Raw genomic sequence first — 18,467 nt, 5'->3', positions numbered from 1 at the left:
CTATGTACTAACCCTAATAAAAATAGCAAGTGCTTCAAAATAAAAACATTGTCCACGTGATCATTCATCAAACAGTCACAGCGCCACTACCTGTATGTGTGCATGTGCACGTGTGTGTACCTGCTTCTCACTCAGCGCAGTGATCTTTGCCTGAAGTTCATGAAGTTGCTTCTTCAGAGCTGCATTCTGGAGAGAAGGGGAGAAGAGAGAAAACATTTCAAAACCAACGGGGGTCACGGGAGCACTCGTTCGTGTGACTGAAGTGTGGGTCCAGGCGCGTGCGTTTACCTGAGGGTCTTGCTTCATTTGGGCCACCAGTTTCTGTGGGCAACAACACACAGTCACACACACACACCTACTGCTGGATAACAACCAACTGCAACATACTTGACACTAGGCATGTCCCGATCCAATCACGTGATCGAAAATCAGGGTGGATCACGTAATTTTCAGCTGAATGAGATCACTCTTATCCATTTTCTGACATTTTAAAGGGTACAAAGATAATCCAGAAGTCCAAAAATCTTGCCAAATGGAACAGTAAAAGCTTTGTTTTAATGTCATTTTTCAGTTCGTTTTAGTACTGGTATAGGATTACTAACAGACGCACACACAGTCTGCCCCTCTGCAACACACCGCGTTGTGGGTGGTCATTACAGCCTACAATGGAGGCTATGAAGCCTATAAAGCTCCGGGTCCGGACCCAGAAGCAGTCCCATACGGACCCACACCATCGCCGAAAGAGAAAGGTTATGATTCAAGACATACAGGTCGCTTCTATTTTAAGTGACGCAGCATTACAGGCTTTACGGTCGTGATGAACCGTACCGACCAATCACACGCGAACTCAGCCACCCCGTTCAGCCAATCAAACCAGCTTATCAGACAGTAATCAGTGACTGCGCAGACCAGATAAAGGCAGGGAGAGAGAAAGGGACCACGTGGAAGTAAAGTTAAAGACAGAGAAAGGCCATTATGAAACAACAAGGTTTTGAACAAACTCTAAAGTTCAGTTAAGATTTGTTTCATGAAGACGTAAAAATTGTTTGATACTTCACTGTTGATGCCAAACAGAAAAGGAGAAACTCAAATCTTCATTTTTCTCAAGTTAACCACTTGAACACAGATGACTTTCTCGTAATTGCTCTTATGCAGCCCTACTTGTATTTCGTAAATGAGATCCCATTACACAGTTGCGCTCATACGTTTGAGGACCTGGGCAGAATTTGGAAGATGTGTACAATTCTTTCAAGAAAATATCAAGGTCAAGGTGCTATTATTTCCAATTCTTCAATATGCGTAACACACGCGGAAGATTGAAATGACGGTACTCAAGGGCCCGCAGTGCTACAAAGACAGTACAAATAATAATATAAAAAGCTCAATAAACCTATGGTATATACAGTCTCAAAAGTATTAATTGAATGTGAAATATCAAAGATGAGGTGACGTGTGCAACATAGTCAAGGTCAGAGAACCAAGGCAAATAAGACAAATTAGATGACAAAACGGGTGGTGTAAATGTCCTGCAGGGGGGGGGGGGGGGGGGGGGGGGGAAGAGCTTTGCTTTTCCAATGATCTTCTCAGCTGCCCTCACTATGCAATGGAGAGTCTTGCGGCAGGATGCGGTGCAGGCTCCGTACCGCACAGTGATGCAGTTGGTCAGGATGCTCTCTACGGTCCCTCCGTAGCGCATGATGGGGGTCAGGGCTCTGGCTCTTCTCAGCTTGCACAGAAAGTAGAGACGCCAGTGAGCTTTCTTGGCCAGTGATGAGATGATGGTCCAGAAGAGGTTCTCGGTGATGTGCACTCCCAGGAACTTGGTGCTGCGCACTCTCTCCACCGCAGCACCGTTGATGGTCAGGTGAGCATGCTGGGAGTGCGCTCTCCTGAAGTCCACAACAATCTTTTTGGTTTTTTTACACATTTAGGGAGAGATTGTTGTCCGTGCACCACCCAGACAGGCGGCTCACCTCACTCCTGTAGTCTGTCTTGTCTCCGTTGCTGATGAGACCCACCACAGTTATGTTGTCTCCAAACTTGATGAAGAGGTTGGAGCTGTATGTCGGTGTGCAGTCATAGGTCAGCAGGGTGAAGAGGAGGGGACTCAACACAGACTTGAGGGGACCCCTTGTTCGGCGTAATGGTGCTGGATCAGGACTGGCCTGCCTGCAGTCCAGACCTGTCTCCCGTGGAAAACGTGTGGCGCATTATGAAGCGTAAAATACGACAACGGAGACCCCGGACTGTTGAACAGCTGCAGCTGTACATCGAGCAAGAAGGGGAAAGAATTCTTCAACAATTCGTGTCCTCAGTTCCCAAACGTTTATTGAACGTTGTTCAAAGAAAAGGTGATGTAACACGGTGGTAAACATGACCCTGTCCAGGCTTTTTTGGACCGTGTTGCAGCCATAAAATTCAAAGTTCATGATTATTTGCTCAAAACTATCAAGTTGATCAGTTTGAACGTTAAATATCTTGTCTTTGTAGTGTATTCAATTAAATACAGGTCAAACATGATTTGCAAATCATTGTATTCTGTTTTTAGTTATGTTTAACAACGTCGCAACTTCAAAAATGAACAAATAAATTGAAATTGTTTAAATTGTGGGCCCTGAATCTATAATTTATGAAAGTTTAACTTTTTGAATGGAATTCTGGAACTAAATGCACTTTTCCATGATATTCTAATTTCTGGAAAGGGTCTGTACTTCTCTCGGCATGACTGATGCTCAGAATTCCACGGAGAGTGACTGAGAGGCTCACACTGCAGGGAGTGCTTTAGGCAGCTTCATGAAGCCATGCCTTAACCATGCGTTCGCCCCCTGCTGGCTGGCTGACCTGATTGTGATAGAGCTTCATATGCAGCAGTGACCATATTTTACGTTCAACAAAATCGGAAACGATCAGGCTCATTTAATCATGGCAGCCAAAATTGCGATCACGATTAAAACTAATTGTGCAGCCCTATTATGAGCACAACTGTACATAACAGCAGTCATACAGTGAGACAAAAAAGTCTTTAGTCAGCCACCAATTGTGCAAGTTCTCACACTTAAAAAGATGAGGCCTGCAATTTTCTTCATAGGTATACCTCACCTATGAGAGACAAAATGAGAATCCAGAACATCACATTGTCTGATTTTTAAAGCCTTTATTAGCAAACTATGGTGGAAAATAAGTATTTGGTCATTAACAAAAGTTCATCTCAATACTTTGTGATATAGCCTTTGTTGGCAATGACACATTTTCTTTAACTCTTCACAAGATTTTCACACACTGTTGCTGGTATTTTGGCCCATTTCTCCATGCAGATCTCCTCGAGAGCAGTGATGTTTTGGGGCTGTCGCTGGGAAACACAGACTTTCAACTCCCTCCAAAGATCTGAAGATTGGCTAGGCCACTTCGGGACCTTGAAACGCTTCCTACGAAGCCACTCCTCCGTTGCACGGGCGCTGCGTTTGGGACCATTGTCATGCTGAAAGACTCGGCCATGTTTCATCTTCAATGCCCTTCCTTGCTGATGGAAGGAAGTTTTCACTCCAAATCTCACCATACACGGCCCCATTCATTCTTTCCTTTCCACGGATCAGTCGTCCTCGTCCCTTGGCAGAAAAACAGCCCCAAAGCATGATGTTTCCACCCCCATGCTTCACAGTAGGTATGGTGTTCTTTGGATGCAACTCAGCATTCTTTCTCCTCCAAACACGACAAGTTGAGTTTTGACCAAAAAGTTCTATTTTGGTTTCATCTGACCATATGACATTCTCCCAATCCTCTTCTAGATCATCCAAATGCTCCCTAGCAAACTTCAGACGGGCCTGGACACGTACTGGCTTAAGCAGGGGGCCACGTCTGGCACTCTATCTGAATCCAAATCATTTCCTTTGGGATTTTCCACATTACATATTGGCGCAGAATCGTTCGTTGTTCACTCCTGGGTCACGAAGGTCATCAGCTGTCCGGATTTCGTTCCACAGTCGTCTGGCTCTGTGTAAAACTCCCTCAATCAAGATGGTGTCCAGGAGGTTTGTCATGTGTTTGCGGTTATGGCAGACACCATTCCGTTGATCAGGGGCTGAAGAGTCGTCGGAGCTTCCCCAAACGTCAAAACATGGAACTGGGGTCACGTCACAGAAATGTCTTTATCACAATATGTGATGACTCAAAACTCAGTCTGTGAACTTTCACCTGTAAAGCAAGACATTATGGTGATTAGATTTTGTTTTTGTGAAAACAAATATTGCATCTATTCTTTCTGATGTCCACATATAAAAGCCATTTAAAGGAGTATGTAAAAAAAATCCCTCAGACCCATCCCATCAACAAAAATTAAACAATACGGTACCCTTTTGTCTGTTTTCATTCTTGTATACATACATTTACACGCAGGGGTGTTAAAGCAATTTTTGTCACGGGCCACATCGTAGTTACAATTTTCCTCCAATGGCCACGTTCACTGGAAATAAATGTTGAATTGGCTCATCGTATTACCTATACGTACACAACAAATCGATGGATAACTCGTTTTGAAAGCAGAAGTCAAGGATAATCGTATGTTCCGCTATTTTCCAAGCGACTGTAAAAATGGGTTTGGTAACAAAAAATGCTTTTGAGAGCGCAACATTTTTTAAATGTGACAATTTGCAAGTTTTGGTACAATTTTTAGCAAGAATCGTGGTCGTTGAAACAATTTGCTTTCGCCTGTTATTTAGTTTCTAAAACGTCCTTGTGTGTAAATCGTGTGATTATGACACAGTGCATAGCGTACCTCCCAGAGATTTAGTCGGCCGGGGTCACCAGTCGCCTCGCTCTCCCCTCGGCAACTGTGAACAACAAAGGATATCAATTCACCAGACATTGTCTCTGTACTACAATGTGCAGTGATATTGATAGCTTTTATCAAAGCTAGTTTTTGATTAATGGGGCTACTAATGAAATATAACATTCATGTGAATAACTTTCTAACTAGAATGCCACGAGACAGCTTGCCACTTCTATTCAATATGACAACATCGGTCTATTTTTACTTACCGGTGAACAAGACGTGATGAAAATGGCAAAGCAGCCGCTACAAGATGACCGCGGTAAAGCCAGCTGGTGAATTGCGCGCGCACGCCTGCGAGGGGCGTGGGTTCGGCCAGAGGGGAGGGGAAGGGAGGAGTGAAGTGAGGCTACGTTCCAATCTGGCTCGCAGTTGCAACACTACACACCGCACCTTTGAACAATAAGAATACGGCCATATGACACGGGAGTTGAATGTCGGGCTGCAGCTAACGAATATTTTAGTATTCAAGTATTCTATCAAACAATTGAGTATTTGGATAAACAATTTTTGCTTGGTTAAAGATCAAATATGAATACAAAAGATAAAATAAGAGCTTTCACTTAACATGTGCCTAGTTGGTTTCCTTTTTTAGATCAAATCATTTGTATTTCTTAAATTCACATTGAGCATAAAATAAAGCATTAACAGCCTTTGTGCATCCTCACTTAAGGAGCTAGAATTTTAGCATTTCAGAACCAGAATCATCTTTATTTGCCAAGTATGTCCAAAAAACACGAGGAATTTGTCTCTGGTAATTGGAGCCGCTCTAGTATGACAACAGACACTCAATTGACAGAGAACACTTTGGAGACATAAAGGCATTGAGAAAAAAAGGGTTGCTAGTCATCTGGTAATGGCGGTACAATTTATTTAGATATATATATTTTTTTTTTTTTTGACAATTGTGCAAAAAGATGCAGAGTCCTCTAGCACTTAGACCAGTTGGAATGACTAATATTGCAATAGTCCGGTGCAATGACCATCGTGCAAAGGGCGCCCAGACTTCAAGCGAGTAGTACGATAATCTGGGACAATGCTGATTGTGCAAATGTTGCAGATACTCCTCTGTCAGTCTGCAAATGGAGCGGATGTTACTCTGGCATGAGTGGCCAGTATTGGTCAACAACAGATATGCAAATAGTACAGCGTGGTGAGACGACGACAGTGAGCGCACGAGTAATGTATCATTGGCCCGACAGAAATGTGACAACAAACTCAAGACAAAAAAATTGCCAGCATGTTGCAATGGAATTGTAGGTTCGGTGTTTAAGAAGTTGATCGCAAAAGGGAAGAAGCTGTTGGAATGTCTGCTAGTTCGAGTTCGCATTGATCGGTAGCGCCTACCTGAGGGAAGGAGCCGGAAGAGCCGGTGACCGGGGTGCGGAGGGACCGAGAGGATTTTGCACGCTCTTGTCTTAGTTCTGGCAGCGTGCAAGTCCTCAAGGGTCGGTAGGGGGGTACCTACAATCCTTCCAGCAGTTTTGATTGTCCGTTGCAGTCGGAGTTTGTCCTTTTTTGTAGCCGCGCCAAACTAGACTGTGATGGAAGAACACAGGACCGATTCGATGACCGCTGTGTAGAACTGCCTCAGCAGCTCCCGTGGCAGGCCGTGCTTCCTCAGAAGCCGCAGGAAGTACATCCTCTGCTGGGCCTTTTTGAGGACTTGATGTTGATCGCCCACTTCAGGTCCTGGGAGACCGTAATTCCCAGGAAGTTGAAGGTCTCGACGGTTGACACAAGGCAGCTGGACAGCGTGAGGGGCTGCTGCGGCGAAGGATGCCTCCTGAAGTCCACAATCATCTCTACAGTCTTGAGCGTGTTCAGCTCCAGGTTGTGTCGGCCGCACCAAGGCGCCAGCCGCTCCGCTTCCTGTCGATATGCAGACTCGTCACCGACCTTGAGTGATGTCATCTGCAAACTTCAGGAGATTGACAGCCGGGTGCGTTGAAGTGCAGTCGTTCGTGTAGAGAGAGAAGAGTAGCGGAGAGAGAGGACACAACCTTGGGTCGCCTCAGTGCTGATGCAGCGTGTGGATGAGGTGGCCTCCCCCAGACTCACCTGCTGTGTCCTGGCCTTCAGGAAGCTGTAAAAATCCACTGGTAGATGGCAGGTGAGACGCTGAGCTGGAGAAGCTTGGAGGACAGGAGTTCAGGGATGATGGTGTTGAACGCTGAGCTGAAGTCCACGAACAGGATCCTCGCGTGGGTCCCTGCACTGTCGAGGTGTTCTAGGATGAAGTGCAGTCCCATGTTGACTGCACCATCCGTAGACCTGTTTGCGAGGTAGGCAAACTGCAGGGGGTCCAGCAGGGGGACCTGTCACGCTCTTGAGGTGGTCCAGCACGAGACGTTCGAAGGACTTCATGACCACAGATGTCAAGGCGACAGGCCTGTAGTCATTTAGACCCGAGATTGCAGGTTTCTTGGGGACTGGAATGATGGTGGAGCGTTTGAAACAGGATGGAACTTCGCACAGTTCCAGAGATCTATTGAAGATCTGAGTGAAGACTGGAGCGAGCTGGTCCGTGCAGACTTAGAGGCAGGATGGGGACACATGGTCTGGGCCTGCCGCTTTGTTAATCTTTTGTGACATGAATACATTAGGTTCATGGCTATACATTTACGAGCTTCGACCAGCTGACTACGAATAGGGCAAATATTGTTTGGACTACAAATTCAAACTAAAATGAAGAAACCTCGATTTCCTTCATCTGACTTCACCAAAAGCCTCCTCTGTTTGGGCACATGATTCACTTTACTCCTATTCCTCTGGCCACATTTGCTACGTTTTTCACCTCCTTGACAAAGTTTTACCACTTACAGATCATCGTATACTATACATGCCATATGTAGCACAGTGACCTTATGGTTGCTCACTATACTGGTCAGCTTCGTATTCGAATTCGACAGTATTCAATTAACAGAGACGCTCTGCGGGATGTTAATTTCACCTTTCGTCTCTCAGGTCCCACGGCACGGCCTCTTCGGCGGAGAAAAAGCTCCGTGTTCCAACAGACGGCTGCTCGCCTTTCATTTCACGATGAAATGCTGCCACACTTTCACCAGTCTTTTTTCCCCCTCTTCTCAATTCAGCGTCACGTCGCATCTTCCCGCCGTTTTCCCGCTCCTTACGTCCGCATTGTACTTCCCACGCATCGGTAACATAAGCGCGTGGTGTCACATATGCCCCTGCTTGCGACTGTCTCCGCGACCGTCTCCGTGATAAAAGCGTGAGTCACAGTTTTGCTTTTCAATGCGTTTTTTGAGGTGCAAAATGCAAATTTTAACTCGCCAACTGCGATGAGACCGCTTAATTCGAGCTTTGCAGCCATTTTGACATTCTGCTGACATTAACTGTTTGTTTGTTGTCTTAATTAAAGAGATGCTACATTGTAGCGGTGCACAGTACAAACGGTATACTCTGTAGAGGGTAGAGATATGGACTCTACCGTCCAATCGCAATAACGCTTCTTGATGGCGTCATCATACCTGCCCCAGTATAAAAATGCGTAAGCAATATGCGCCGCACCAGCTAACTGCGGCCCTGCGCGTGAACAAAAGCCAGATACGATGCCTCTTCGAGCTGCGTACCGATGGCAGCGCTCAGGTGAGAGAGCGGGGAGGGAAATGAAGTTAGGAGGGAATAAAGAAATAAAAAGAAAACCCTGCGATGTGCACACCGTCACGGCCGACAACGGTGCCTTCAATGGTACCGTTCTCGACCGTGACTCTGTGGACGTCGCGGAGGAAGGACAAGAATGGCGAGGGGGAATAAAAGCCACAGAGGGACTGGCATTTGGCGATTGAGTCGTCACTAATCTTCGCCTCCATTGCAGTAAATAAGCAACCGTGAGCAATATCACGAGGACAAGCAGCGCGAACCGCTAACACAAACACCAGATGAAGTGCTTCGATGGTAGAGGAGGCTTTTCACCGCAATTTGACTGTGACCCCGTTACCACGCAGAGAAGAAGTTTGGCTTGGATAGACGTAAAGCAAATCTCACAACAGTAACTACCTATGAACAGTAAAAATAGGGCCTGTCATTTAAAAATTGTATATAGAGACAACAATAGCTGCACAGCGAGGACAGATCTCTGAAAACCAACCATGTATGTAGGGTCGGGCATCACTTGAATTTGAGCGATTCCGGTTCCAAGCGATTCTCAATTCCGATTCTTTTAGGGGGCTGGGTCAAAAAAGTTTGCATGGTTGAAAGAAAGCGTGTCCAAATTAGGAACATCCGTTTTCTTAGCAGCCCGAAGCATAGACTAAAGTGAACATTTGACTCAATTATCAATATCAAACCTATCAACTAAAAGGCAATGTGTGTGGAACTAACCCAATTGACTTAATATTTATTAATTCATGTTTCAGCTAAAAGATAAATATAGCATTGTTAAAATCGTTATTTGGGACTGTTTTATCATGTCAAATGGTTTATATATATAACATAACTGAAAAAGGACCATCTCATTATTTATGTTTTGTTGAATGGGTTGTACTTTTCTGAAATGCCTCACAGTTGATCAGTTAGAGGTTATGCTGGTTCAAAACCTTGACTCATGATGGTGTAATTCATGTACGCACTTGTCGTAAACGCTCCCAGTGGGAACTTCTCACTGTGAAGTAAAACAATATATAAATTCTGGCCGTTCCATTTCAATTTCTCCAAATGTTCTCCTGCTTTGTCTGCCATTTTCTGAACTTTCTCCATCTTCAATGTACTCGCCGAGTCTCTTTCTCCGTATCTCCTCGTCTTTCTGTCTGGTATGCGTGCAATCAATGATTACCGCCTGAGATTCAGACTTCATTGGCTGAGTAAGGTCACGTGGGATGGCTGAACTCGCATATGATTGGTCGGTACATTCGGTCACTACCGTCAGGCCTGTAATGCAGCGCTGCTTAAAATAGAAGCGCCCCGTCTATCTCGAATCATAACCTCTCTTTTTCTGACTATCAGTGTGGGTCCGTATGGGACTGCTTCTGGGTCCCGACCACGGTATAGGGCTATGTAGCATGAAAGATGGTTTTATACAATACTACGAATCATATTGTAATATGATCACTGCACAGCACTACAACGGGCACGGGAAGGTGCCAGCCGTGCGTCGCTGGAGTCGGGCGAGATAGTTCCCCAAGCCATGATCATATCAGAATTAACACTGCTTTATGTTTTAAAATCATTTTACTTGTCTTGCAACTGCAATGGTGTAAAATAAACAGCTAAAAACTATGAACATATAAAGGACTAAATATTGTGTTTTGGTTTTGTGTTTGAAATAGTTTTGATCATTTCTAAATGTGCCTGTGAATGAAAGCGCAAAGCTTGTGCCCAAAATGTAGCTGAGAACGTTCCAATGAGCCAGAGAGACTTTTTCAAAATATCCACACAGCCGCTTTTATTCTTGCCCACATCCACTTACTTTACAAACCTTCCTCTTCCTTAACTATGACCTATCTTTTTATGGTTTAATGTGGTAAAGTACCATTATGAATGGCTAGGTTTGAGAATCGCGCTTTGCAGTCAAGGGGGTTAGGGATTAGTGAACGGGTGCTCAAAGATCCACACTCCCCCTTTAAGACTGTCATAAAAAAAAACACTGCTCTACATCAGTGTGCTACTAGAAAGCTAACTCCTACAACTCATCGACTCACAGAAAACTAACTTCTTAAGGACACCTGCTCTGAGCAAACCTTTTACAGACCTGTTCGTCACACAGCGAGTATGCCAAATGTGAATGGACAAACTCGGCGGAGGAGAATTAAGTCCTACCTGATGGATCTGGATCTCCACCTTCAGAGCCTCCTGCAGTGTCTGTAATTCCATCATTGATGCAGTCAGTCTTTCAGCTGATGGATCAGCCTGCACACGCATGCATGCATGCGCGCGCGCACACACACACACACACACACACACACACACACGTTTTAGGGGCGTTGCCACAGCAACATGAGCTATGTATACATGATGTTTTCCTGCTCATAAAGCTTGTAAAGGTCAAATGAGGTGCGGTGCCCATACGCTACCTGAACGCCGTCTCCAGTGGGAAAAGCATCCACCTGAAGCATGAACGTGCTGCTGTGAGGAAGACGACATGCGGATCACTGCAGTGTTCAACCAGTATACTCGTGTAATCCAAAAGTACATTTAGTGTGCAGGTCAAGAGCGCTGTTAACCTTTCCCCTAATGGCTCGGCATTATTTGACATAAGCAATTAACAGGATTCGCTGGTGTTGGGCTTTTAGAAAAACTCCTGTGTTCAAATGCGGTCAATTTCATGTTTTTTCACAAACGGATACCATTGGTCAGTCCCCACGTGGGTCTGTTATTTTTACAAATGATTGACCAAACTTAAGAGCGGAAACACACACACAAAAGAAAATGGGCTGTTTTGGGAACCCATTTTGTCCCTTCCAGAACAGGAACATCAACACCGGACTATCTTATGTCTTTAAAAAAAAAATAATAATAATTCTGTAGTCTGAGGTCTGTTAGGGTCTGAAACGGTTTGGGGCCGACAAACTTCAATATTAAACACGTTCAACATTTACGGCAAAAAAATCTTTGCGTGTGGGGAAAGCTGACGCCGTGAATTGTGACATGGAACAGAATGCAGTCAATCGAGAAGAGCCCTGACTCAGGAACAAGTCGGGTTCGGAGATTATCCATCCGTCCATTTTCTTTACCGCTTATCCTCACTAGGGTCGCGGACTGCCGCAGCCGATCCCAGCTATCTTCGGGCGGGAGGCGGGGTACACCCTGAACCGGTCGCCAGCCAATTGCAGGGCACTTAGAAACAACCATTGGCACTCACATTCACACCTACGGGCAATTTAGAGTCTTCAATCAACCTACCACGCATGTTTTTGGGATGTGGGAGGAAACCGGAGTGCCCGGAGAAAATCCACCCAGGCACCGGGAGAACATGCAAACTCCACACAGGCGGGCCCGGGATTTGAACCCCGGCCCCCAGAACTGTGAGGAAGATGTGCTAACCGTGGTTACCGCGCCGACGGTTCAGGGGTTCAACAATTCATCTAAATTTAATCTTGATTCTGATTTTGGCTTCTCACAATCATAAAAACATTATAAGCGAAGGAAAACGATTAATGTGCCGCGGCGCAAGTTCCTGCGTTGTAAAAGCACCCCGAACACCCCTATGTTAATTGCAGTTGCAAGCATCTTCTTCTGCCCTCTCTGAGCGTGCTTGAAGCGGTTTAGTTCAACTGGAATTTACTGGAAAACTAAACACACAACAGAAAGAATTACACACATTTTATAGTTCAATACAAGACACTTCATTTTCGAAAGATCGGCAGCTTAATGGAAAACCATTGACAGACGAGGTAAAAATAGCATGAGATCACGGAAAGGATTTACCTTCAAATAACGAGTACTCACAAACGCAGAGACGGGTAATATAACAATACTCACAGGTATATAAAACGAGTTAGTTATATTGCAATTTTTGTCTACTTTTGATATCTTAATTGAAGTGCGCAGCTCCATGCATGTAGCACACCACACTGCCACGAATGCTCAGACGACTGAATTTTAGCCCGGTTATAAGCCTGATTTTTCTATTGCGGCAGATTTTCCGGATCGGGCCCGACAGTTTGTCAGGCACGACAAAACTTTTGGTAGTGTGACATAATTCACGACCAACGATTTGGCCCTACGACACCAAAATGAAAAGCCAAGCATGTATGACTTTTGGGATATCTTCCGTGTAATGTGACACATCAATAACAACTGTCCGACAACGCACCTCGACATCGACCGAGAGGATTGCGTATTGTGCGTCCGTTGCTCGCCGCTGTCAACATTTATATTCACACGCACAATGTTTACCGAAGCTTTAGCGCATGATTCGACAGAACGCTGGCATATTTACGTACACTTGAGGACAGAATTAATAGCCCCCCCATGAAAATGTTTGTAAAAGTATCTTCCAAATACTGTTAAAGAAAGCAAAGATTTTTTTTTCCTACACAGCTTTTCCAAGCATACCACTTTTATTTCGGTTTTTCCATTATTTCACTTTGCACACACAAACAAAATTATTGAAGCAAAACCAAAAACTACCAGGGTGAAAATTATTAGCCCGGCTGATGCTAGTAGGCAATTGTGTGTCCTTCTTGCTGGATAACAGCCTGCAATCTTTTGTGATAGTTTTCCACAAGTCTCACACACATCTCCTGAGCAATCTCAGCCCATTCTTCTTTGGAAAACCTCTGAAGCTCCCCTAGATTTAAGGGTCTTCCATCCTCCCCAAAGATTCACGATGGGATTCTCTCAAAGCAGCGACCCATACCCAGTTTTGCTGCTGACTGCTTGAGGTTTTCCTCCAAGATCTTCAACATCCTTCTTTCTTCAGGATTCCTTCCAACTTGACAAGATTCCCAGTTCAAAATGCACTGAAGCATCCCCACAGCATAATACTCCCACCACGTTTCACTGTGGGGACCGTGTTCGTTGGGTTCTATGCCTCTCCCTTCTTTCTCCAAACGTATGCAGTGTCTTGATGCCCAAAGAGCTCTGGTTTTGTTTCATCTGACTAAAGGACACGCTTCCAGTATGCATTGTCTTTGTCTAGGTTGTCCTTTGCATACTTCGGTCTGGCTCGAAGGTGTCTTTTTTGCAGAAGTGGAACTTTTCTTGGTCTGCACCCTCGCAGTCCATTCCTGTGCAGGGCTCTTGTGATTGTCTTCTTTGTGACTGGAATCTTCTCCACTGCTCTACAGGTCCCTCTTATAGACTTCTAGTGTTCACTGGTGACTTCAATTAGGTTTGATTAATCAGAGCATATGGCTTCCAACACTTGCTGTCTCTCAAACTGGTGGGAGTTTTAAGGAGGCTAATCATTGTTTTATTCTGGTCATTTTTGTTTTTTGTGAAATAACCAACTTCCTGTGTGCAAATAAAAATATTGGAAGCATTCAAAAGTAGGATGGTTGGAAAAGGTGCGTTAAAAATGCATTGCTCTCTTTAACAGCACTTGGGAAACATTTATAAAAATGACATTTTCATGGGCGGGGGCTAATAGTGCTGTCCCCAAGTGTACAAATGTTAGTGATAGCATATTAGGTGGCTAGGTTACATAACATTATGTTGCCTGTTCGATCTCCCAAGCACCCGGTGATGACGCCATACATTGAAACCTCTTTTTGTTCTTTATTTTCAAAGACAATTGCCGTGATCCATTGTTGTTGTCAGCATGCAGGGTCCAACATGAAGCCTTTTTAAGTGGTGTCAGGCGACAGCCACCGTAAGCCACGTTGTGATGGCCCTGTCACAACGTGTCCTGGTCTTCACTGACATTCATGATACACCAAAGTGTTGAATTTATTCAGAAGCACCGACTCTGGACCTAGAGTGATCTCATTCAGAACAGCTGTTAGATACTCAACAGCGCTCTGTTAATGATGTCACATTTTTCAAACAAGATTTTGTAAACAAATACGTGCCCTCTTTTTTTCCCCCTTTGTTGAAAAGTTACATTTCTATGAAAAATTCACTCCCTCCGTCTGTGACGAATCAAGTCCCAACGTTCTTCTCCTTCTGTGAAGACGCAACGCATTATGGTATATCATGACTCTGTGAGTGACCCTTGGTTGGCCTCTACTTTTTGCTGTGCCTTGTGGGAAATCATCTTCTTTTCCTTTGGGCTTGTCCCTTTAGGGGTCGCCGCAGCGTATCATCCTTTTCCACGTAAGCCTATCTCCTGCATCCTCCTCTCCAACACCAACTGCCCTCATGTCTTCCCTCACGACATCCATCAACCTTCTCTTTGGTCTTCTTCTCGCTCTCTTGCCTGGCAGCTCCATCTCATCATCCTTCTACCAATATACTCACTCTCTCTCCTCTGGACGTGACCAAACCATCGAAGTCTGCCCTCTCTAACTTTGTCTCCAAAACATCTAACCTTGGCTGTCCCTCTGATGAGCTTATTTCAATTTTTTTGCTTTGTGATCTGCTTTCACTGCAGATCACAATGTCATCTGCAAACATCATGGTCCAATATCAATAGCCAATTGTGTGGCTCATTAACTTTACTCCTCTATAGTTCCCACAGCTCTGCACATCACCCTTGTTCTAAAAATGGGCACCAGCACAATTTTCCTCCATTCCTCAGGCATCTCCTCACCCGCTAGAATTCTATTGAACACGCTGGTCAAAAACTCTACAGCCACCTCTGCTAGATGCTTCCATACCTCCACAGGAATGTCATCAGGACCCACTGCCTTTCCATTTTTCATCCTCTTTAATGCCTTTCTAACTTCCCCCTTACTAATCATTGCTACTTCCTGGTCCACCACACTTGCCTCTTCTACTCTCCCTTCTCTCTCATTTTCCTCATTCATCAACTTCTCAAGATCATCGCCTGCCACCGTGGGGGACCTAGGTTCAAGACCCCGACTGGACGTATTCTTTCCATCTATCTAGCACACTACTGGTACCAGTCAACATAGTTCCATCTCTATCCTTAATCACCCTAACCTGCTGCACATCCTTTCCATCTCTATCCCTCTGTCTGTCCCGCCTGTATAGATCCTTTTCTCCTTCTTTAATGTCCAACCTGGCATACATGTCATCATATGCCTCTTGTTTGGCCTTTGCCACCTCTCCCTTTGCCCTATGTCGCATCTCAATGTATTCCTCTCCTCTGCTCAGTCCTCTCAGTGTCCCACTTCTTCTTAGCTAACCTATTTCCTTGTATGATTTTCTGTACTTTGAGGTTCCACCACAAAGTCTCCTTCTCTCCTTTCCTGCCAGAAGATACACCAAGTACACTCCTGCCTGCCTCTCTTATCACCTTGGCTGCAGTGGTCCAGTCTTCTGGAAGCTCCTGCCGTCCACAGAGAGCCTGCCTCACCTCTTCACGAAAAGCTGCACTACACTCGTCTTGTCTCAGCTTCCGGTCTTCGGCTCTATCCGGCGCTGTGACGTCGGCGTTGTGTGCTATTGTTCCATGCTGTTTTTCCCGTTGTTCTGTTGTCCCTGTATATTTCTTGCCGTATGATTTAACAATGTCACAATGGTTTATTGTGTGGCATTTGGCTGTACAAATGGTTCAGGCAGTGACAATAGTTTTTTTGGGCTTTCCAAGTGAAAAAGGAATACGTGACCAGTGGATAGGGAAAGTCAATCGACAGGGGAAGAAACAAATTCAAGCAATCCAAATTCTGTGCTGATCACTTCGAACCGGCGTGTTTTGAGTAACACTTAGCAGAAAGCATCGGATACACAGGTAGAGGCTGAAATCAGCCGGGGTGCCAACTATTTTTCCTACGGCCATCGGGACCTCAACCTCAACAGAACCAAATCTCGCGACTGCCACGGTACCACGGCGAAGCAGCGCAGACAAAAGGTGAGGATTTCCTTGTATATACCCATGACTCTATTATGGTTACTATGCACTGGGGAGTTGCGGGGGGAAAAAAGACCCACGCAGTACTTTTCAGTACTGTCATCTGTACTTTTGCCTAGATGACAAGGCAAAGACTTTCTGTGCGGCGTGTTATAAAGCTACTCGAGCGAGGGGCACACAATATATAGGAATAATGCATACCATGTAAAAGCTGGTGCCCTGTCACTAAAAGATATATGAATATATAATACGTATAGTCATGCTCAAAGATAGACACCCCTGGGGTGCCATTATTTCAAGCCATGACTGTATAAAAAGATTTGCTTTTGACATAGTCACATCGAGCCAGTGGCCACTCTCTTTTTGTTATACGGCTGATGCTTGGCTGCTCGTCGTCGTCGTCGTCGTCACTGTTCCGACCTCCCGATCGGCTCAAACCTACGCTTTGACGATGCCGAGTTCAGTCGGGTGCTCCTGTCCGTCGAAAGCCTCCTCCTCCTCCTCATATTCCAACACGTAGCTCGCCACTGCGTATAGTTTGTAGCTCGCTGCGTTTGTCAAATGTAACGTCACTTCTGGTAGCCCTTGTGGTGGATAGAGTAACCGCACCCCGGTGTCTTGAGCTTCAGGTATGCTCGGGGAGGGCTCGGTACGCATCATAAAAAGCTAATTTTTACCTAAACTATGGTAGAAAACTTGCTGGAAGTTATGTGCACGTAGTACATATATAAACAATGCAAATGTGAATTTTAACTGACCCCATAACATCTTTGTCACCTGACCTTTAATGAGGCCTTAACCATGCGGGAAGCGCTGGCTGGCAGACGAGGTTGCAGGCACTGCTGCAAATGAAGCACTTTTCATAAGCAGAAGTGCCCGCATTTGAAATAGAAAAATAATCGCAGACGATCAGGCTCATTCTATTGTGGCAGCCAAAATCACCATCATGATTAAAATAAGACGAACAGTGCATCCATACACTGTAAGTGTTTCTTCTTCCTCTGTTTTGTTCGATCATTTGTGATCATGTGAGATTTCTGCCTTGGACAACTTTTCTCGATCAGCATTGGAACCAAATCTTTATGCGTGTGGTGTTCTGTATTGACATTTTTAGAGCACACCACATACAATATGTCTCAAACTGTTAAATGCCGGAGTTTTCTATATCTTTGTGTGTCAGGTCTGTAGCATATCAAAAATCTTTTAAGGATTTGAAAAAATCCTTGTGGACCAGCTCTTAACAAACATCCCGTTTTTGTTTTTATTCCTGAAAAGTGATGCTGATGGAGATGTGAGGTTTCCACGCGACGACAGAGAGATTATGATATTCCTACATAACTGGTCTATACTTAACGCTTCCATTTTAATAATAAAGGTAAACTGTTTTAACTCCTTCCTATTGAACAGTCACTTGTAATCTCTTGACACAGTATGTGTATCTATACACAGTGGGTACGGAAAGTATTCAGACCCCCTTCAATTTTTCACTCTTTGTTATATTGCAGCCATTTGCTAAAGTTTTTTCCTCATTAAATGTACACACAGCACCCATATTGACAGAAAAAAAACTGAATTGTTGACATTATTGCAGCTTTATTAAAAAAGAAAAACTCAAATATCACACAGCCATAAGTATTCAGAGCCATGGCTCAGTATTTAGTAGAAGCACTCTTTTTGAGAATGATGCAACAGGTTTTTTAACACCTGGATTTGGGGATTCTCTGCCATTCCTCCTTGCAGATCCTCTCCAGTTCTGTCAGGTTGGATGGTGAATGTTGGTGGAAAGCCATTTTCATGTCTCTCCAAAGATGCTCCATTGGGTTTAAGTCAGGGCTCCGGCTGGGCCATTCAAGAACAGTCATGGAGTTGTTCTGAAGCCACTCCTTTGTTATTTTAGCTGTGTGCTTAGGGTCATTGTCTTGTTGGAAGGTGAACCTTCGTCCCAGTCTGAGGTCCTGAGAACTCTGGTGAAGGTTTTCGTCCAGGATATCCCTGTACTTGGCCGCATTCATCTGTCCTTCGATTGCAACCGGTCGTCCTGTCCCCGCATCTGCAAAACACCCCCACGGCATGATGCTGCCGCCACCGTGCTTCACCGTTGGGACTGTATTGGACAGGCGATGAGCAGTGCCTGCTTTTCTCCACACATGGCGCTTAGAATTAAGGCCAAAAAGTTCTCTCTCGGTTTCATCAGACCAGAGAATCTTGTTTCTCACCATCTTGGAGTCCTTCAGGTGTTTTTTAGCTAACTCCATGCGTCTCGCA

At 44.8% G+C, this 18,467-nt stretch overlaps 1 protein-coding gene and 1 long non-coding RNA gene across 9 annotated transcripts in view; both read right to left on the bottom strand.

Annotated features, from left to right (window-relative positions):
* phf21ab (PHD finger protein 21Ab) overlaps nucleotides 1–18,467 on the bottom strand; it is a 46,554-nt gene that overhangs the window by 24,886 nt on the left and 3,201 nt on the right. For 5 of the 8 annotated variants that reach the window (XM_061775194.1, XM_061775189.1, XM_061775197.1 and 2 more), the window contains exons 3-6: nucleotides 10,858–10,909; nucleotides 10,604–10,693; nucleotides 289–321; nucleotides 121–186 (exon numbers count right to left, since the gene is read on the bottom strand). In XM_061775194.1, the coding sequence (XP_061631178.1) occupies nucleotides 121–186; nucleotides 289–321; nucleotides 10,604–10,693; nucleotides 10,858–10,899 (231 nt within the window). In that variant the 5' untranslated portion in view covers nucleotides 10,900–10,909. The remainder of the gene's footprint in view (nucleotides 1–120; nucleotides 187–288; nucleotides 322–10,603; nucleotides 10,694–10,857; nucleotides 10,910–18,467) is intronic. The other 3 variants (XM_061775195.1, XM_061775190.1, XM_061775192.1) reach the window with 1 other exon arrangement.
* Nucleotides 3,135–10,592, bottom strand: LOC133478740 (uncharacterized). The gene is made up of 5 exons (XR_009788750.1): nucleotides 7,779–10,592; nucleotides 6,173–7,408; nucleotides 5,035–5,218; nucleotides 4,772–4,826; nucleotides 3,135–4,191 (listed from the first exon to the last, which is right to left on the bottom strand). It is a non-coding gene; the product is annotated as an uncharacterized LOC133478740 (long non-coding RNA).

Source organism: Phyllopteryx taeniolatus, chromosome 5 (genome assembly GCF_024500385.1).
Source record: "Phyllopteryx taeniolatus isolate TA_2022b chromosome 5, UOR_Ptae_1.2, whole genome shotgun sequence".
NCBI lineage: Eukaryota > Metazoa > Chordata > Actinopteri > Syngnathiformes > Syngnathidae > Phyllopteryx > Phyllopteryx taeniolatus.
The sequence above is the reverse complement of the archived record's forward strand: the minus strand, read 5'-3'. Positions and strand labels throughout refer to the sequence as shown.